This window comes from Brachyhypopomus gauderio, unplaced genomic scaffold (genome assembly GCF_052324685.1).
Source record: "Brachyhypopomus gauderio isolate BG-103 unplaced genomic scaffold, BGAUD_0.2 sc222, whole genome shotgun sequence".
Classification (NCBI taxonomy): Eukaryota; Metazoa; Chordata; class Actinopteri; order Gymnotiformes; family Hypopomidae; genus Brachyhypopomus; species Brachyhypopomus gauderio.
This window is the reverse complement of record NW_027507043.1, coordinates 20,058-40,424: the sequence shown is the minus strand read 5'-3', so window position 1 is coordinate 40,424 and position 20,367 is coordinate 20,058. Positions and strand designations below refer to the sequence as shown.

General features: G+C 42.1%; 1 protein-coding gene across 3 annotated transcripts; it reads right to left on the bottom strand.

Annotated features, from left to right (window-relative positions):
* Positions 1-399: 399 nt before the first annotated feature.
* On the bottom strand, positions 400-20,117 carry adss2 (adenylosuccinate synthase 2). 3 transcript variants are annotated; one of them, XM_076995612.1, is made up of 13 exons: positions 19,829-20,104; positions 9,997-10,099; positions 9,308-9,376; positions 9,149-9,199; positions 8,655-8,721; positions 8,186-8,293; positions 7,702-7,783; positions 6,631-6,757; positions 5,569-5,723; positions 4,740-4,864; positions 3,742-3,839; positions 2,398-2,547; positions 400-2,247 (listed from the first exon to the last, which is right to left on the bottom strand). In XM_076995612.1, exons 1-13 carry the CDS (start codon positions 20,009-20,011, stop codon positions 2,195-2,197), a joined length of 1,371 nt encoding a protein of 456 aa, XP_076851727.1. In that variant the 5' UTR covers positions 20,012-20,104; the 3' UTR covers positions 400-2,194. The 3 variants fall into 3 exon arrangements, 2 of the variants coding, with proteins under 2 accessions (XP_076851727.1, XP_076851728.1); XR_013127195.1 differs by lacking the exon at positions 3,742-3,839 and having other exon boundaries at positions 19,829-20,117; XM_076995613.1 differs by lacking the exons at positions 400-2,247; positions 3,742-3,839 and adding an exon at positions 3,452-3,503 and having other exon boundaries at positions 2,413-2,547; positions 19,829-20,117.
* Between the last annotated feature and the right edge of the window lie 250 nt (positions 20,118-20,367).

Here is a 20,367-nt window from a genome sequence, read left to right as displayed (position 1 = left end):
TGGAGACGCACCCAACCACAGTCCTGGAGACGCACCCAACCACAGTCCTGGAGACGCACCCAACCACAGTCCTGGAGACGCACCCAACCACAGTCCTGGAGACACACCCAACCACAGTCCTGGAGACACACCCAACCACAGTCCTGGAGACACACCTAACTACAGTCCTGGAGACGCACACAACCACAGTCCTGGAGACGCACCCAACTACCGTCCTGGAGACACACCCAACCACAGTCCTGGAGACACACTCAACTACCGCCCTGAAGACGCACACAACCACAGTCCTGGAGACACATCCAACCACAGTTCTGGAGACACACCCAACTACAGTCCTGGAGACACATCCAACCACAGTTGTGGAGACACACCAGGACTCTGCGCTATGTGATGAGATTGGGGTTTGGATCTAGACTCTGCAGCAGGTTGATCACCCATGTATCAGTATACCAGAAATAAAGTATTTACATTATGATCACCAAATAATCCTGAGAATAAAAATGAAACAAAGAAACTGAGTGTATATTTATCATTTTAAAATACATTCAAGTCGTGTATCGAGTTGACCTGACAGCTGACCACTCACCAACGTGCCTGTTTTCGTTGTTGTAGGTGTGCAAAACGAAGGGCTGGTTTCCAGGACATGGATTAAGTTTAGTCTTGGACTAAATTGTAGTTATGAATCACCACTTAAATGCTTTGTAGCTAAGGCTAAAACTTAACCGGAGACTAAAATTTAACCAGTGACTAAGACTTAACCGGGGTCTCAATCTGGCTCTGCATATTCAGAACCATCTTTCTTAGGTCATAAATTGATTTGTCAGCAGATGTGTAGATATCATATTTTAGAGTAAATAACCCTAACCCATGATGAAATGAAAAATAAACACAATAACTTTATTTTAGAATACATCTATTCATAAAAAGTAATTCCCCTGTTACATGGACCTGATTACCTAAATGGGCAAACAGGTTGTTACCATGTTACTTATATAGTAAATATTTGTGATGAAATTCACCATGACAAAGTCATAACATATTTGATTATTCTTCTTCAGGTGACAACTATATACATATTAGTCCAAAAAGAAACTGGATCCATGTTGTATTCAATGTTCGTTCAACACTAGTGATGTGATATGTAGGTTCACCAACACTTCACCAATGTGATATGTAGATTAATGAGAATCACACTCCTACAGGTGAACAATAACTACCAAAGCAACAACCAAAAACTGCACAAGTGAAATAAGGTGCAGTAGCACATTAAAACAAATCTCAGATGGCATCACTGAATTTGGGTTTCAAAACCACAATTTAAAAAATGTTAAAAGACACCAGTGTTTGCTCCTTGAGACATTTTGCTTGTGAAAACACTAGTAATGAATGAATATAGGATAATAAAAGGCCACCCTCAGGGTCATGTTCTACAATAACCAGCATTAACCACAGTGCATGGTGCACACTGGGTCAAAGAAAGCTGCTTAAAGATCACGGGACAAAAGCAGGTTTTGATCATGGGTTCTGAGCTTGTTTAAAACAGGTTGTGATCATGGGTTCTGAGCTTGATTAAAAGCAGGTTGTGATCATGGGTTCTGAGCTTGATTAAAACAGGTTGTGATCATGAGTTCTGAGCTTGATTAAAAGCAGGTTGTGATCATGGGTTCTGAGCTTGATTAAAAGCAGGTTGTGATCATGGGTTCTGAGCTTGATTAAAAGCAGGTTGTGATCATGGGTTCTGAGCTTGATTAAAAGCAGGTTGTGATCATGGGTTCTGAGCTTGATTAAAAGCAGGTTGTGATCATGGGTTCTGAGCTTGATTAAAAGCAGTGTGAACACAGCACCAGGGCCACAGGAGAAAGGTGAAAAACCAACTAAAGAAGCCAACTGGGTGCTAATGAGAGGTTTCTAATGGTCAAAGAATTTGGTGACCCTCCACGACCTTCAAACATAAGAGGTTATGAGACCAAAGCTCTTGATACATGAAAGAAAAGAATCCGTTTTGTTCTGCTTGTAGGAGGTGGAGATGTGGGAGGTGGAGATGTGGGAGGTGGAGATGTGGGAGGTGGAGATGTAGGAGGTGGAGATGTGGGAGGCAGGATACTTTTCTGTGGCCCTGTACTGGTGAGCCCTCATTTCGGCTGGTTGTTACAGCACTGGAGGACATGAACATCGCCATGTGCACCGTGGCCACTCAGAACAGCTGAACCATCGACTCTCGTGACTTGCCAACACCAATCCACTTCACTGTAGCAAATAAGGGAACAATTAGCAAATGACTATAGCTGCAAACCTAGAAGACATTGTGTATTATATATATATATGAATCACAAACACTAAACAACAACAAGAAAGAAACTCAATAAGGGTAATGAAGTTGGAGTGAGAGGCCCCTACCAGGCACGTCCAGGTGTTCCTCCACGAAGTGAACATATTTCTGCGCATTTTCTGGAAGCTCATTGAAGGTCCTGGCGGCTGAGGTGTCACTTTTCCAGCCAGGTAAAGTCACGTACTGGACCTCAACCCTCTGCAACACCTCCTGATTGGCTGATAAATAAAGGCTCCTTAAGGTTTCTAAGTCTTGATATACAAGACACTTTTAAAGTATTTAGGGGTCTCTTAATAATCATCAGTGTAAATGGTATAGGCAGTCATATCAGGACATCATGACCACCCCTGGTTTGGAAGGAACTTGGCACAGGACGTCACAGACGCCACTAGACAGGGTTTGATGTACGTGTAAATAAGCAGCACGCCAGTTATAGCAGAGGACACCACGACAATCATGGGCAATAGCACTGCGCTAACAGCACTGCGCTAACAGCACCGCGCTAACAGCACTGCACCAATACAACTGCACTGCGCTAACAGCACTGCACTAATAGTTCTGGGCTAACAGCACTGCGCTAACAGCACTGTGCTAACAGCACTGCACTAATAGATCTGCACTAACACCACTGCACTGCACTAACAGCACTGCACTAACAGCAATGCACTAATAGCTCTGGGCTAACAGCACTGCGCTAACAGCACTGCACTAACACCACTGCACTGCACTAACACCACTGCACTAATAGCACTGCACTGCGCTAATAGCACTGCACTAATAGCACTGCACTAATAGCACTGCACTAACAGCACTGCACTAACAGCACTGCACTAACAGCACTGCGCTAACAGCACTGCGCTAACAGCACTGCGCTAACAGCACTGCGCTAATAGCACTGCACTAATACCACTGCACCAATACAACTGCACTGCGCTAATAGCACTGCGCTAACAGCACTGCATGAGTCCCTAAATGCCAGTGAGTACTGAGTAATCCTAGCAGTGCAGCTGTACATGCTGACATTCTTCCCTGATGTTAATATCTACCAATAGGATAAAGCCCCACTTCACCACACGAGGGGGCTGTATGAGTGAACAGGTGTCCTCTGATCTGCTAACTCACCTGATCTCAATCCAGTGGAGCACATCTGGGTACACATGGATTGCCACGTTCACTGTATTGACCCACAAACACACAATCCACAACCACACAAGCGGAGGGACCTCAGTGCTCTGCAGCTGGAGTGCCTCCAGATACCTCCAGATAACTAACACAGTCCTTGCTATGTCATCTCACTTATGTCATCTCACTTATGGGTGGTCGTAATGTTCTGACATGACTGTGTGTATAACTTCAAAGAGCATGCAGTTACAAAAAGGGCTCATTACGTGAAATGTTCTCTAGCTGCTCACCTGGGAAATATGGTATGGATTCACCATCTACCTTGTATGCCACACCGATTTTAATCTCAGGGAAGACATCCAAAATATCCAATTTGGTTAGAGCTAAGCTAAAGAGGACAAGAACACACGTTTGAGCTAACCTAAAGTGGACATGAAGGCAGGTTAGAGATAAGCTAAAGAGGACAAAAACACATATTTTAGCTAAGCTAAAGAATGAACTTGAACACAGGTTAAAGCTAAAATGAACAGGACAAGAATGCGTTAGAGCTAAGCTAAAGAGGACATCAACACATGTTAGAACTAAGCTAAGGAGGACATCAACACATGTTAAAATCAAGCTAAAGAATACATGAATGCGTGTTAGAGCTAGGCTAAAGAGGACAAGAGGCAGTCATGGCCTGGTGGTGGGGAACTGGTCTTGTGACCGGAGGGTCGTGGGTTCGATTCCCAGACCTGAGGCCATGACTGAGGTGCCCTTGAGCAAGGCACCTAACCCCAACTGCTCCCCGGGCGCCGGGCTAGGGCTGCCCACCGCTCTGGGCACGTGTGATCCACAGCCCCCTAGTAATCACTAGTGTGTGTGTGTGTGTGTTCTAACTGCACAGATGGGTTAAAAGCGGGGGACAAATGTCGATTGCGGTGTAAAAATCACAATTGACAAAATATGGCACATTTACATTTAAGAATGCAGGTTTGAGCTAAGCTAAAGTGGACAAGAACATGTTAGAACAAAGCACTTCAAACTGGGGATGTGACACGTGAACTACAAGCATGCCATTTCATTTCAATAAAACCTATACAATCTCTCTGTGGCATGTATCTTCTATCTTCTATTTGATGATCGGAAATTTATATTTAATTTTATTAATGATCAACCTTTATGTTAAACTATAAAAGTATAGTCAAAAGAGAGATGCAACATTTCTTGAAACTTACAAATCCAAAATCAAGAAGCAAAACCAACGATAAGAACTAAAACTGACAGACAGTCTGAGATAAAGACTCACGCTGTGAAGCCATTAATCATGTGGGCATATTTGACAAGCACCAAATCCAGCCAACCACATCTCCTCTTGCGTCCAGTGGTCACGCCCACCTCCTTTCCTCTTGTCTGAAGCAGCTCCCCAATTTCCTTAAGACAGGCAGGCGTACAGTATGTCAAACAGTGAAAAGTCAAAGTAAGAAACATTGGATGAAACACAAGAACATAGTACCGTACTATTGGGTAATAGTATATGTTCTTAGTGGTTTCTAGCATACACACTATTAGTTTTATCCCACTCACTATCCTCCACTAGATGGAGATGTTAAGCACTTAAAGACAGTACAATACATCAGAAAAGAGGCTAGTCTATATACTGTGGGAATATTGCTAAGATATGAACAAACTATGTTTTTATAGGGTATGCAATGGACAGTAGGTTTTTCTCTTGGACTCTTCGAGAAGGACATACCCAATACCAAAATGGATACCCTGAAGCTATGTAAACGGCGGGATGAAGATCATGGTAGATCTGATAGCTTTGCTCACGTGTACGTGCTCACACTGTCGGGTTTGATTAATGTGAGACTGGCCTGTGTCAGAGCGGCCCGGACAGTCCCACAGGGAGGTAAAGCGGCACTCTCTCAAAGCGCCCGTAACCGCACACTACCCAGCACAGCTGAATATCTCTCAACGTCTTTCATATTTACCCACCATCTCCCCTTACCATTCAAAGCCCACGCCGGTGTCTGCAAGTGCTCAGATGTACTGATCACACCAGCGACAGATATATGCCTGACTGAGCGACACCCACACCCACACACACACACACACACACACACACACATTCTCACATTGTTCTGCTCCGAGGGAAATGCCCCAATGCCCACTCGTGTGGTGTAGGCCTTGACAACGCCGTAGACCTCGCCCACATTCTGGGGCGGCATGCCCAGGCCTGTGCACACTCCTCCCACCGTGCAGTTGGACGAGGTCACAAACGGGTACGTTCCTGGAATGACAGAGTGGCGTCAGGGCAGGTGCCCGTCACGCTGAGGACGTTTTCAGGCCAGCTGACAGGACGACAGTTGGGAGGTGAAACACTCGGTGTGCGTTACCTCAACACACTCTCTATGGCACGTACTGCATTTCAAAATGAATGAAAAGTGAAATGTCACAGACGCACAAACATAATAATCTCAAGGACACAAGAGCATTGTGTTACAAAAACCAAATACAATCAGAAAACTACAAAGTGAACATTTACATTCAAGAACACATTAATCAAGAACTCTTGTCCACAACATTTCCTTTGATGCTAGTACAATACACTAAGCTCTGCAGACAAGACAGCCTGTGTGAATGGAACAGCTAGTTTTAATACTTTTATCATTCCAGGTACAGACTTTGCAAAACAGACTTTAAGCGTCTCCAAGTTGTGCAAAGTGTAAAATCTCCTAGCAACCCTGGCTTTAATGCCTGCTCAATTATAATGTTTAGGATGTTACTAAGCCCTTTAATCCATTTGGAGACTGTGACTCCTCTTATATCACAGCAACCTGTGTTGTGGTTAAACATACATTTAAACACACAGTAAACAGGAAATGTAGTGACCACTGCTGAAGGTATATTAAAGAGACAGCAGAGTACATATGTTTGTGTGTGTGTGTGTGTGTGTGTGTGTGTGTGTGTGTGTGTGTGTGTGTGTGTGTGTGTGTGTGTATCATATGATAATCCAGGTGCATCAGTCATATCTAAGCTTTGATCTTTAATGAAACTCATCAACTAAAGTCTGGTGATGTTTCAATGTCACTTGGTTAGTACATGTGATGTGAACAAGGTGAGGACCCCAGGCCCCTGTTCGTGTTCATCACAGGCTATTACACAGTTGAGCTGTAGTGTCAGTCTAGGTGACTCACCAAAGTCAATGTCCAGCAGGGCAGCATTGGCTCCTTCCACCAGGATCTTTTTAGGAGACCCATGCAGAGCCTCGTACATGAAGAACACGCCATCTCTCACCATAGGCTTTATTCTCTCCACGTACGTCTGACAGAAACAGCACACTACGCTGAACTCACACAGTGCCCACCCCGCCAACAGTATGCAAACTCTGCCTTTTCAAATCAGGCTGTCGGCGTGGAGCTCCGAAACACTCGGTGGACCCCCGTGTCAGCCTAATGGGCGAAGAGACCCCAGCAGATGTGACTGGTATATCTGCCCTTCACAGGGTGAATGTGTGAGACAGGGACTAGCTCATACCTGGGACAAAGCTGAGACAACCTTGATGGTTTCATACATTTGCATATTGCATTAATGTATTGCAATTACATCACACAATAAAACGAGGATTAAAAATAACCTGCATATGCAGACTGTGCTTGTTTGTTAATACTTGTGTCCTATAGGTTTGGGCCTATATTGGATATCTTATGACGCATTTTAGAGCTGGACATAAACAGTTTGAAGTTGAACTGGTTTTACTGGTAAACACTGCAGGTGTGATGAACTGTGGGGTGATATATTGGATCAGGAAAGTGCTCTTACTAATCCAGACACCCTGAGATCAAAGCATGTGGAGTAGGGAGCTCAGAGCAAGTGATAAAAATGAAGAGTGAACTATTAAGAGTGCTCATCTGCTATATCAGTACCACACAGGCCAACACTGCACTGACAAGACCTCAAACATGTGACATCATGAATGCTGAGTGGACATCAGTATTCCAGAAACACTCTGAAGGGAATTAAGGGTGGTAACAAACGAGAGAGCACAAGAGGTGATGTTCTTTTACATCGTCTTCACACGAGGGACATTTATTCCTCATGCGTAATTGCATAGCAGACTAACTGTGTTTCATAGTCCTTGCTGGGAGACCCAAGTGTATTACAACACTAAGCTGTGGTTAGGAGCTGCTGCATGGCACAGCGACACCCCCTAGCTGTGAGCTCCAGACCTGCGGAGGCCCAGTCAGATCAGTGAGTGAGCAGCTCACCTTCAGTTTCTCTAACTCCCCATCAGTGTCTATCTCCAGAGACGGGTACATGGACTTGTACTGCAAGGCCAAGTTCTTGTGTCTATGAGAGACATGAACAAACACTGAAAAATAATCAATGAAGACAGGACACACTGGAATGGGATAACATGGTCTTCTGATAACATGGTAACATCTGATAACACACCATGGGGTAATCTGATAACACACCATGGGGTAATCTGATAACAGACCATGCAGGCTTGAGTCTACCTTTCATTAACTGTCTTAAAGGAATGGCTAAAACGTACACAACATTTTCAATTGCATTAATATTTACTTGGCTTATCAACCTTTTCTTCTTCTTCAGACAGTTAACCATTTTGTGACAAACTGAATAATACTACAGTTAAAAAATAACCATGGACCAAGAAAGGTAGGTGAGTGAATACTTTTGGCAATATAGTGTGTGTGTAAGAGTGTAATTGGTATCACAAACTCTCACCTTTGGGAAAACTGCTGAAAGTCAGAGAGAAGGTCACATATCCTCAGGCCGCTCCTGGCCGCCTTGGTAGAGTAAACGGGTCCAATACCCTTCTTAGTTGTTCCTAAACTGGATAAATAAGCACAACGTCTCACTGAACCTGCCTTTGACTTTCAAAATATAAAGAAGAGCCAGTGTCTCTTGTACACTATCGATCCAGCAGGGATCTGCTGTGTGTGTGTGTGTGTGTGTGTGTGTGTGTGTGTGTGTGTGTGTGTGTGTGTGTGTGTGTGTGTGTGTGTGTGTGTGTGTGTGTGCGTGCGTGCGTGTGCTTGTTTGTGTCTGTGTTTGTTTGAGCCTGTGTGTGGGTTTGTGTATGTATGTGTGTGTGTGTGTGTGTGTGTGTGTGCGTGTCCTTGTTTGTGTCTGTGTTTGTTTGAGCCTGTGTGTGGGTTTGTGTATGTATGTGTGTTTGTGTGTGTGTGTTTACTTTTTGCCAGCTTGTTGCTGTCTCTCCTGTTCCTGGACTCCGTCCACAGCTTGATGGAAATCAAACACTGTGGACAAAGTAGCACTAATCTAATCTGCAGTCTAAACAACGTTCACAGAAGTTACTACAGCAACATCTACAACAGAGGGCGTAGTTTTTACTGAGCTACTGTAATATTCATTACACCAACCTCCTCTAAGTAGCTATAATCACGCAATGGGACAGAAGTCATTCAAGTGCAGACAACATAACTTTGTTTTTTAATGTTAGCATTAGCAAAGCACAGTTCACTGAACAAATCCTCTAAATGACTCTTTGATGCAAAGTGAAACTTCCCCAATTATTCTAGCCAAAAGGAACCGAGAGACGTGACCAAGTACAGATCATATACAGGACACAGTGTCCAGTACATGAATGTCACAAGGTGACGTTGAGCAGATGAGGATGGTGGTGTGGTGTGCCGTCGTTGAGCACGCAGGGTCATGGCAGCTTACCAATGTGGGCACGGTCAGAGATGATAAGCCTGTCTTCCCAACCCTCCAGACCTGACAGCACATACCGCAACAGTGGCGTTAGCATTCACAAACACGGCTCCACACAGACAAAGATCAGACGTGGCTCTCCGCCTCATTCTGGTGAACACGCACACACACCTTTTCCCTTCCGAACATTCTTCTCTGCCTCCTCAAAGAGGCCCGGCAGGTGTATGACTACTCCGTTGCCTGCGGTGAAAGACAGACGTGCGAGTTATTTCAGATCCTCTCAAGTAGTGCATTGTAACATCACAAGAGAAAACAGCACTCCTGGCCACATCATAAGACAAGATCAGTAGCAAGATGGTTTCAACTTCCTCACAAGGACAACTGTACTGTGTTAATAGTGATCTTCCCCACCATAATGTTTGTTTATATGGAGGTTCTGACTGAGCGGAAGGTCCGGCAGACATGTTTACATCTGTGCTCCCTCATGGGCCCTAACACAGCACTGCTGGGAGCTCTCAGAAAGCAACTGCATGCATTAGTGTGATAAAAATGCATGTCTATATATAGGAAAGTAGACCGTTTACATCACATTATTACCCCTTTGCAAATACAGCAGTTGCTGACACACATAATTCAGAGAACCATTATCAAAATAAGGTCCCTGCAGAGGGAATCACACAGCGTGCATTAGCGTGGGATTAGCATAGCTCCTGTCACCACCACGCCAGACGGAGAAGAGCTGAAACGACTTCGTGGGGTATAAAGCAAACATGGTTTACAGTGGACAGCGGAGTATAGGTCCCTCACAGCGAGGTCACAGCATCCTACTCCTCCACGTCTACTGAAGCACGCGTACTCACCAATGAATGCGGTGACCTTGGGGTTGATAATGCCACTGGGTAACAGATGAAAGTCGTACTCCACAGAGTCCACCACGACCGTGTGCCCCGCATTGTTGCCACCCTAGAGACAGGACGCAAAAAAAAAGAGAGATGAACTCAGTTAAAAATGCACATTCCTTAGATAACACTTACAAGAATCAGTTAATATCATAACACATACACTTCCCAAAGAATGTCTCCTTAACCTGCCTCAACATGCTGTTACATAAATGAATAAATCTCGTCTTTATACAGTAAATCCAGTCCTATCGATACAATGTATATTTCAATATTTTTGTAAAACAAAATTCATTAAGCATTATTCATTAAATAACTTAGTTTCAAGTTATAGTTATAGGTCATTGTTGGGGAGTTCTGGTAGGTGTGTTAATTGCTAATGGATTACAGTGTTAAAAGTATCCACAAATAGTATTTGTTTCTTGGTTCCGTACACTAAGTGACTAGTATTTTAAGTCAAATGCTTTAGTTAATTATGTTTTCAGGCATTTATTAAAATATTTTTTTCTCCAAGTTCCTTTATGGATTCATTTCTGTTGAATGGCAGTTTAAAAGTAATGGACATCTCTCATTCACATAAATAAGTAACTGACATCTCTCTCATTCACATAAATAACTGAAATTTTGCAAATAGTGGCAACATCTTGATTATGGCACAAGAAGACAATGGAAGAGTAAACATGTCAACACTGTGGTGACTTCCAAAGAACACAGGCATTTTAGATCTATCAAAGCATCTGCAGTCTTCGTTTGAGATATTAATACTTCAGAGCTTAGATTTGTTACTTAGAAGAGTACTCAAATAATAATGAAACAATACTGAGTAGCACATAGGGTTATAACTCCAGGTCACCTTGATGCTTGATACCAATGTCTCCTGTGTTTCTATCAGGAGAACACAAACAGCTTGATTAGATTAGATAGGAAACAATAAAGTTCTGTATAATCTAATCTAATCTAATCCTAATTTAGCGTGGCATGCTGTTTGTAATCTCCTGATAGAAATGCGGGATTCATTGGTATGCTGTATGACAACTTGGAGGTATTCACCTATGTGAAGACACTCCTCCCCAGAGAGGGCAAAATGTCCAGAGATAAATGTCTTTTCAGGTCAACATACTAACAAAATGGAAACACTTCAGTGTTTTGGGAGAAAATATTTAATCCTTTACTGCACTTATTTATCCATTATCCAATCAGACTAGTTATAAATGGGTATTTCTCCCTCCTGTTCATATACGGGATATGTACAGTATGTGCCTAAAGAGCAGGGTACACACACATGATGAACACACATTTGGCCTGCTGTCTGTCTCCACACACAGATATCAAGTGTCCTCGTGTGTGAGTGCGTCAGCACTGACTTCATGGAAGGGGTGAGAGGGGTTCTCACACCGCACGTCTAATAAATCACTTCACATTTGTATCTTTTTCCCCTTTGCTCTGGAAGGAGAAGCGCCAAGATATTCTTGGTCAAGTTCACGGAGACGTCCGTCCCGTTTACTTTACGCACATACAATGTGCCTGTAATAAACGTCTGTAACACAGCACCCACATGGTACGTTTATGGTTGAAGTTCTACTAGATTACGTTTTACAGGACACGTTTGAATACATGGAAGCATCTAAAATATAACTTCGCATTCTCTAGAATCAGTCACAAAATCACACAATTTAAAATGGCTTTTTTCCATTCACTTGTTACTTAAAACACCCCACTACATATCAGCGATGGGCACTGCCATATATCATAAGGAGAGGGCACGTCAAAGGGGTTAAATATAAATACAAGCAGCGATTAAGGGGACCAAACACTTTGGAAGCCAAATTGAGTTTGAAGCATTTGATTCTACAACTGCAGACAGGCAGAGGCCCAAGAAGACCTTACCAGAGCATTTAATGTTACCATAGTGATGGGTTTGGCAGCTGAAAGGCCCCAATGATTTATCAGCTCGGACAGACATCCTGCCTTAGGGATAAAGCACACCGCATCTCCTATACAAAGGCTTAATATACTGTTTTTAACTACCACACATTTCTAGAGTTTTAAGAATTGCCTCTTCATATTCAGAGTTTGTTGTGGTATTAAGGATAATTAAAATAAACAATGAAAAAAACAATAATCCTTTTTATCAAGGATAACTAAAACATATTTCTTGGCAGGAACCCAAGAGCTATATTTGCAAAGAAGCCACATATGCTGCAATACATAATAGTGCATAGATAAAATAATCAAACTCTACCTTGTTTAATATATGATGATAAAATGTTTTGGTATTCACAGAGACAGGCTATGCCGGCTCCAATGATAAGTCAAATTCATTTTGCAACCTGTGAATGCAAATCTATAGAAAATAATGCACCTTTTTCCACAAAGTTGAAAACAAAAAATCTGAACAAACGTAGCTACTTATAATTCCTACAGTAATTCCTACTAACCTTCCTCTCATAATAACTGTGTGCACTCATGTCACTAGACATCAGGCCGTGTTGGATGACTTTCATATTGCAAACCTGACATTCTAACTGTATCCACGCATGACGGAGGCTCAGCACCACGGGGTCTAGTAGAGGAGCGGCCCACACCTGCAGGGGGACGACTGGTGCGTTTATCATCTATTCTACACTGATAGACCTGCACCAGTAGATCTTTATATAACCATCTGATGCCACTGGAAGAGTCATATGACCTGATTGGTTTCTACTGTTCCTAGTTTCTTGCCTATATGAGGGACTTAACCACCCCCCAAAACTCTGACAACATGCACTCAGTGTTACAACTAAATACCAAAAACAAACCAACAAATAAAATAATGAGGGTCTCCAGCACAGCAACCAGACATCCAGCACTAGTGTTCTCCTAACGCCTGGTTCAGGTGCACCTGGAGGTTGGATTTAGCAAAGATGAGGCCTCATTAGTGACGTAATTAAAACACTGTAGAATATTAAGAAGCTCCTAGTGCACAAATTCAGAAGGTTTCATCATACTTCACCAGAGCGTCATACTCCACCAGAGCGTCATACTCCACCAGAGCGTCATACTTCACCAGAGCGTCATACTTCACCAGAGCGTCAGTGAGACTGACTGCACCACGTATACATGGCATTACTGCATAAACCAGAATTAACCAGCTGATGGCATGTCAGGTTTCTGTCAGTTTTATCTTAAAAAATATATATATATAAATAAAAATAAGTCTGATATCTGTTGCCATGCACTAGAGATCTGCACAGGCTCCGCCCACTCCTGACAACAACGTATACGTTGATTTGGCTCCCGCCCACAGTCCCAAACGAGGGCAAATGACATGACATCCAACATTTGACCTACTCTATTCACAGAGCTAGCAGACATTAGGCCAATTAACTTTTATTTATAGCCATGTTGATTCTTAATAGCAACAATTAAAATAAATGAATGCAAATTAATTCAACACATTTTCCTGACGTTTCCTTCTGTAAATCATTCGTCACTTTGAATGATTTTGTTTGCCCTTTTTGAACTGTGCTCACATGACATTAAACCAGCAGCACCCGACCCCTGGCTACTGTACACCAACTCTCACATTTATCACAGCAAATGATAGCCGATTTCCATCTGTGTTTGTATTGAATGAAACAGGCTGCAATGTTAGATTTGCTAGTAGTCGGCTTAACAGTAACATATTTGTCCTTCTTTACAGCATTTTCCAAAAGGATTACTGACTTAAAGGGCAGTCATTACTGTAGCACGAGAACACACGAACAGAATGTCTAAAACTATTGTGTAATTTAAGCTTGTGTCACAGACAGCTATAAGTTTTACCTATTCTTTATGTTTGGCAATATCAATCCACTTGAATAAGAACTCTTGAAGTGCAGGAGAGCCCTTACGTGTAATGGTCTGCCTATAACAACGAATTGATGGCATAAATATGGCTGAGAATAACAAAAAAGAAACTGCTAGAATTCATTAGCCTAAACCTTTATTAAAACTTGAAAATCCATTGAGGTAGATACCTCATTTATAATACAGCTGAGAAAAATGAAATGAAATGCAATGCTGTGAGTTCTACTGGATTTTCCAAATCAATAAATGTAATCCAGTTGTGCAAGAACGTTCTGTCCACCATACAGACAGAAATAGGAAGTAAAGAGGTACTAAACAAATCTGAACAGTAAGGGGCTGATAAATAAATAAAAGCCAATGGGGCCACCCAACTGTAGCACCTCACCTGTAATATCACCTGTAATCCCAGATCTTGAGTTATAATATCACCTGTAATCCCAGACCTTGAGTTATAATATCACCTGTAATCCCAGATCTTGAGTTATAATATCACCTGTAATCCCAGATCTTGAGTTATAATATCACCTGTAATCCCAGACCTTGAGTTATAATATCACCTGTAATCCCAGACCTTGAGTTATAATATCACCTGTAATCCCAGATCTTGAGTTATAATATCACCTGTAATCCCAGATCTTGAGTTATAATATCACCTGTAATCCCAGACCTTGAGTTATAATATCACCTGTAATCCCAGACCTTGAGTTATAATATCACCTGTAATCCCAGACCTTGAGTTATAATATCACCTGTAATCCCAGACCTTGAGTTATAATATCACCTGTAATCCCAGACCTTGAGTTATAATATCACCTGTAATCCCAGACCTTGAGTTATAATATCACCTGTAATCCCAGACCTTGAGACACAGCTGAAGCACACAGGAATAAAATGTCACCATATAAGTACATTGTCTCAATAACGCGCTTCTACAATGCAAAGTACGTTTTATTCCTATAAAACACATTTTCCTCAATTTTTTACAAGCCTATTCACATAATATTTAAGTTAGCTTCTAATTAATCCAAATTAAAAGTCACTTGTACTCTGCAGCTCCATACACATGCCACATTCATATAAATGTAGATGGTGAGATTATTTAATTAATATTTTTAATGAATATTTTGAATATGTTTGAGGAATATCATGATTGATATTTTTGAAAAAACAAATTGATTTATGTGCTTAAATTATTAACTTGTGGTTACTGGAGTGCAAGTTGCAAATCAGCAAGTAAAGTGTCAACAGAACAGTACAAGACTTTATCATCAACATATAGGTGTACATTATGTACACCAGTAACAGTAGAAACAATATCATTTATAGATATATAACAGACCCCAGGATTGAGCCTTGTGGAACAATTTAAGCAATTTGTATAAAAACAGTATTAATTACATAAATAATTAAATTGCTTTATTAAGTACTTATGTTACTTTGCAAGTAATAAAATTACTTCAGTCTGAGAAGGAAAATATTAACCACTGTGTTCAAGTGGCTAGGGAAGTTGGTCAAAAGGAATGTTGTGAATTCTTCAGCCCTGCACCTTTCTAAGCTCTTCACTGCTATATACAGTCATGTATTCAACATTGTCTATATACAGTCATGTATTCAACACTGTCTATATACAGTCAGGTATTCAACACTGTCTATATACAGTCATGTATTCAACACTGTCTACATACAGTCAGGTATTCAACACTGTCTACATACAGTCATGTATTCAAGCTCACAGTCTCAAACACTTCCAATTACAGATTGTGTCTTTCAGTACAGCTGTGATGAGTCCAAGACATTGTGTAGCTGTTATGAGTCTAAGACAAAGTTGTTATCTGTGTTTTACACTCATCCTTGTGTGTATGAGGCCACTGCAGCTTCCTGAGCAGCTTTAGAAGATCAGAGAAGATCAGAGAAGGCTCTTGTTACTAGGATTAGATTATCATGTTCTCATTGATTTTGAATGATACTTCGTTTCTGTATATCAGTACAGAAATAGACACAGTCAGTTGAGGACAAGAAACACAATATACAAAAAATAATGAATAAACTTACAAATATTCTGAATTACAAAATGGTTCCAAATTAGCCAAACAAACAAAGTAACAAGCTTTCCACTTATTGAAGACCTCTTCAAATGAAAATAAATTATTTAATCTTGTTACCATGTCCATGTGGTGTTTTTGAACAAGGCAATCATGAGAGAAATAAGCTGTGCAGTTTGGACTGGGAGCTGCAGTGTGTGTGTATTCAACCCTCACAGGCCTGAGGAACCAATCCAAACAAACTGGGCTTTTCATACTGTTAACATAATGTTACTTTGAAACAAGGACAAGCTAAGGGTCAGATCATATTTTGCAAGACGTGTTTCACCATTTCAAAACAATGGCAGAGACGTATCCGTTTTTCATTTCCAAAACTGCAAAAGGAGAAAATGTGAGCCTGTGTGTATTTCCAAAACATACCGGCCAAGCTTCCAGAGTACTGAATGAGTAATGAAAGTAATGAAATGTTTTTTTTTATTATTCATGTTCAGTGTTGACGGGACTTTTAATGACTTTGGGGATGTTGTTAGAGAAAGTTAGGGCAAACATTACACGAAACAGACTGAACTAGATGATGGCTATATTCATTATGATAATTCTAACAAAACTTCACATGACTTTGGTGTTGTTCACAAAGACAGCATGTCATGATAAGCGTTGCCCTTTAGCTGCTAATAAAGGCTCAGAAAGACACAAAACTAGTTGAACTGCATATATCACATAGAGAATAGGCCCTGTCCTAGACGCACTTCTACACGTGTCCACAAATACAGTCCCGTGTCTGTGAGATCCACCAACCTGCGTCCCACAAACCATTTGGGAAGCTCCTCCCACATGTGGTCATATGCATGATCTGTGTAGAATTCACTCTTAAGATTTAAACTTTATGGCTGAATTATTATACCAATATTACCACTTGCCATTATATAGTGTACAGCTAGCAATACAGAGTACAGAACCAGAGTTATGTGCACTTAATGAGCAGAGTCAGGGTGGGTTGAGCTGGATGAGACCGGCACAGGTGTGGAGACACAGTTGGGCACTAACTGAACACATTCACTGGTCTGTGCACACGGATTGAAGGTGTACAGTTACATCTAAACCACTCTTAGGGCCCTACTGTCATCTTGGAAATAACTTATTAAATATGATGTAAATATCAGTTTTGGGGGTTTTGGGAGTTTTGGGGGTTTATATATACACACACACACACACACACACACTTTTTTTTCAATTTAGCTAACATTAAATGCATCAAAAATACACTCTATACATTATTAATGTGGTAAATGACTATTCTAGCTGTAAACATCTGGTTTTTAATGCAATATCTACATAGATGTATGGAGACCCATTTCCAACAACCATCCCTCCAGTGTTCTAATGGTACATTAGAAAACACAAAATTGTCTAGTTGACCACAAACTTTTGAACGGAAGTGTATATATATATATACACACACACATATATATATATGGAGAGAGAGTGAGAGAGGAAGAGAGAGGGAGAGCACATAGCCATACTCACTCACTCACACACACACACACACACTCACTCACACACACACACAAACACATACATATATATGGGGAGAGAGAGAGAGAGCACATAACCATACTCACTCACTCACTCTATCTCTCTCTGCACACACACACACACACACACACACACACACACACACACATATATGGGGAGAGAGAGAGAGAGAGAGCACATAACCATACTCACTCACTCACTCTATCTCTCTCTCACACACACACACGCACACGCGCGCGCACACACACACACACACACACACACACACACACACACACACACACACACACACACACAAGAATGTTCTGACGAAGCTGGTAAGGAGTAACGTAGAACCTGTTATACCCCCAAGGGCAACAGGTGGGCCGATTAGGCAAGAAACAGAATCCTACTGAACAACTCAAGCCCCCTGATGTGATCAGCAACACCCAGAATCTTGACGTTTACTACAGAGATCTACTACAATCAACAAACTCCATGGCTGATTTATGATGACCAAGACTACTCAGCTGTCAGAGCCCCATGACTCACAACTGCTCCAAATTAGCAAAAGATTTGACTAACTTGACAATTGCATTCACATAATTGATAACAGCATATTATTCAATGTCTATGTGATAAGCACAGAGTAAAATAAGGCTAACATCATACTGCAAATTACATGAACAAACATTTTACTACTGAGGTCTACAACACAAATGAGCTTTCAGCGTGACCTGCCAATTATTCTGAGAAAAAATATTTCTAAAGGCCTAAATGATTTCTAAAGTTGGTAAAAGCAATAACACTATGGATAAAACTGCTAGGTTCATCGATAACATCTGCTCATAGCACACAGAGAAAATCGTAAAGTTAGTACACTGAACCACGAGTACTGCACACACTACTGTTGTGAAAATGACAGATATTGAGCAATTCTACCCAAAATTCTGCACACTAGCATCAGCCGTCAGACTGTGTGTGGTTGTCACAGCCAGATCCAGTGTCTGTGCGGCTTTAATAAAAGGCAGAATACTGTCTGTGTTCTCACATATATAAAAGGTCTAACAGGTGCATCTTTAATAAATCCATAGACTATGCAGAATCCAAACTGTATGGAACATTGCAGTGGTAAACTAATTCAGCCACCTCCACCACACACCACCACATTCAACACTGTTATCAGCTTAAGAGACAGAAAATCACTTTAAAATGTACTGTAATAAAAATCTTAAACACTCTAGTATTAATTTAACAACACATTGTGAGAAATCTAACAATATTATTTTCCACTCCTAGAAAAGCCTGCATGAGAACAAACTATTGAACCACCCAAAATAACAATTATGGAATAAAAACTAAACATGTTTGCTGCAGATACTGTGATTAGTAATAAATGAGTGATACGCATGTTCCATTATGCCAAGCTACCAAAGCACAGAAGATGTTCCTTACGCCAAAGTGCAGACAGCGAGTCTCACCTGCCTTGGCAAAAAATAGATAGGAGACAGCGTGTCAACCACAGCTGAACAGCCAGGGCTAAATTTAATTTGCATCACTATGTCCATGTCAGATTAGAGTGAGTGAGAAGTGAGAAGTTTATTGCAGTTACTGGGGCTTTTCAATACGTAGCAAGTGATTTGTCAATATTATAGCACAGGTTTCGTGAAAAGAGAAAACTATTACAGGAATGTTTTTACAGTACTCATAAACCATGCACAGCACCCGTGTGTACACTGAAACAAGGCAGGCTGACCAAATAAAACGCAGTCCTGACCTCCCCCGAGATACTTTATGCAAGGGTCAGTCTAGAGATTAGGACTATAACACACACGGGTCATGGCCTTCCTGGTCAATACTCAGCTTTCAACAGGACTTCAAACTGTTCGCAAGCGTCAGAAATGTTGTGCATGTGGGTTTTAGATCAGCTGGGACTGAACTGTCGTGATCTTCACAAACATCTGTTTACATGTGTGCAGAGTTCATTTTCAAACTTCAAAGTGTGGAATCATGTATTCTGTACAAACTTTGAACTGACAAGCAAAGCCCATGAGGAGGGCCTGGAGATTCATCCGAGCCCAGACCTCCACCAGAGGCCGGAGATGGAGATGGCTGCACCACCCCGTGATACCAGCACACTCCAGTGAAGACCACACGGACTGAAGGAGCAGAGAACCTCACAAGTGTCCACCAGCGTTGCACGACCACCTCTACACCCAACGTGACTTTAATGAGCCACGGTTGGTTCAGGAGACGCCGCTGGTTTCGGTTTCGCGTCCCGGCAGCAGCCACGATTCTGGGTGAAACCAGCACCGTTAACGCGCAGCTGTACGCGGACCGGGTCGTTAGACTACACGAGACAGGACCACAGAAACCTCCCAGTGTCCACGCACACAGTACAGACCTACCTGACATCTGCACACCATGTCTGCGTCCTGGGCCAGCAGGTCCACCACCTTCCCTTTGCCTTCATCGCCCCACTGGGCTCCGAGAACCACCGTCACCTTGTTCCCGACGCGCGGACTACGCACCCGGGCGGTGCTGCTGCCGTTCTGGGGCTCGGTAGCGTCTGTACTGCCGTTATCCGACATGACGGCGGTCTCGTAGTCTGTGCTTCTCAGCGCGTCCCCGGCCAAGCCTCCCTGCTGGACACCGTAGGCGCGGCGCAGGCGCGTAACCGGAGCGGCGCAGGCGCGTAACCGGAGCGGCGCAGGCGCGTAACGGGCGCGACGCAGGCGCGTAACGGGCGCGCCCCCTGCGTTTACTAGCCTCTCCTACTCCGAAACCACCTAAAGGTCCCATGTGTTTGGAAAGTGTGAGCAGACTTATGTGAATGCATCAAAAATAAATAATGTAAAAAAATAAATAAAATCACACTCAATATAGCTGACCCCATATTTGCATTTTAATTCTGGACAGGACAAGAGCAGAGTGTTTAAACATCACC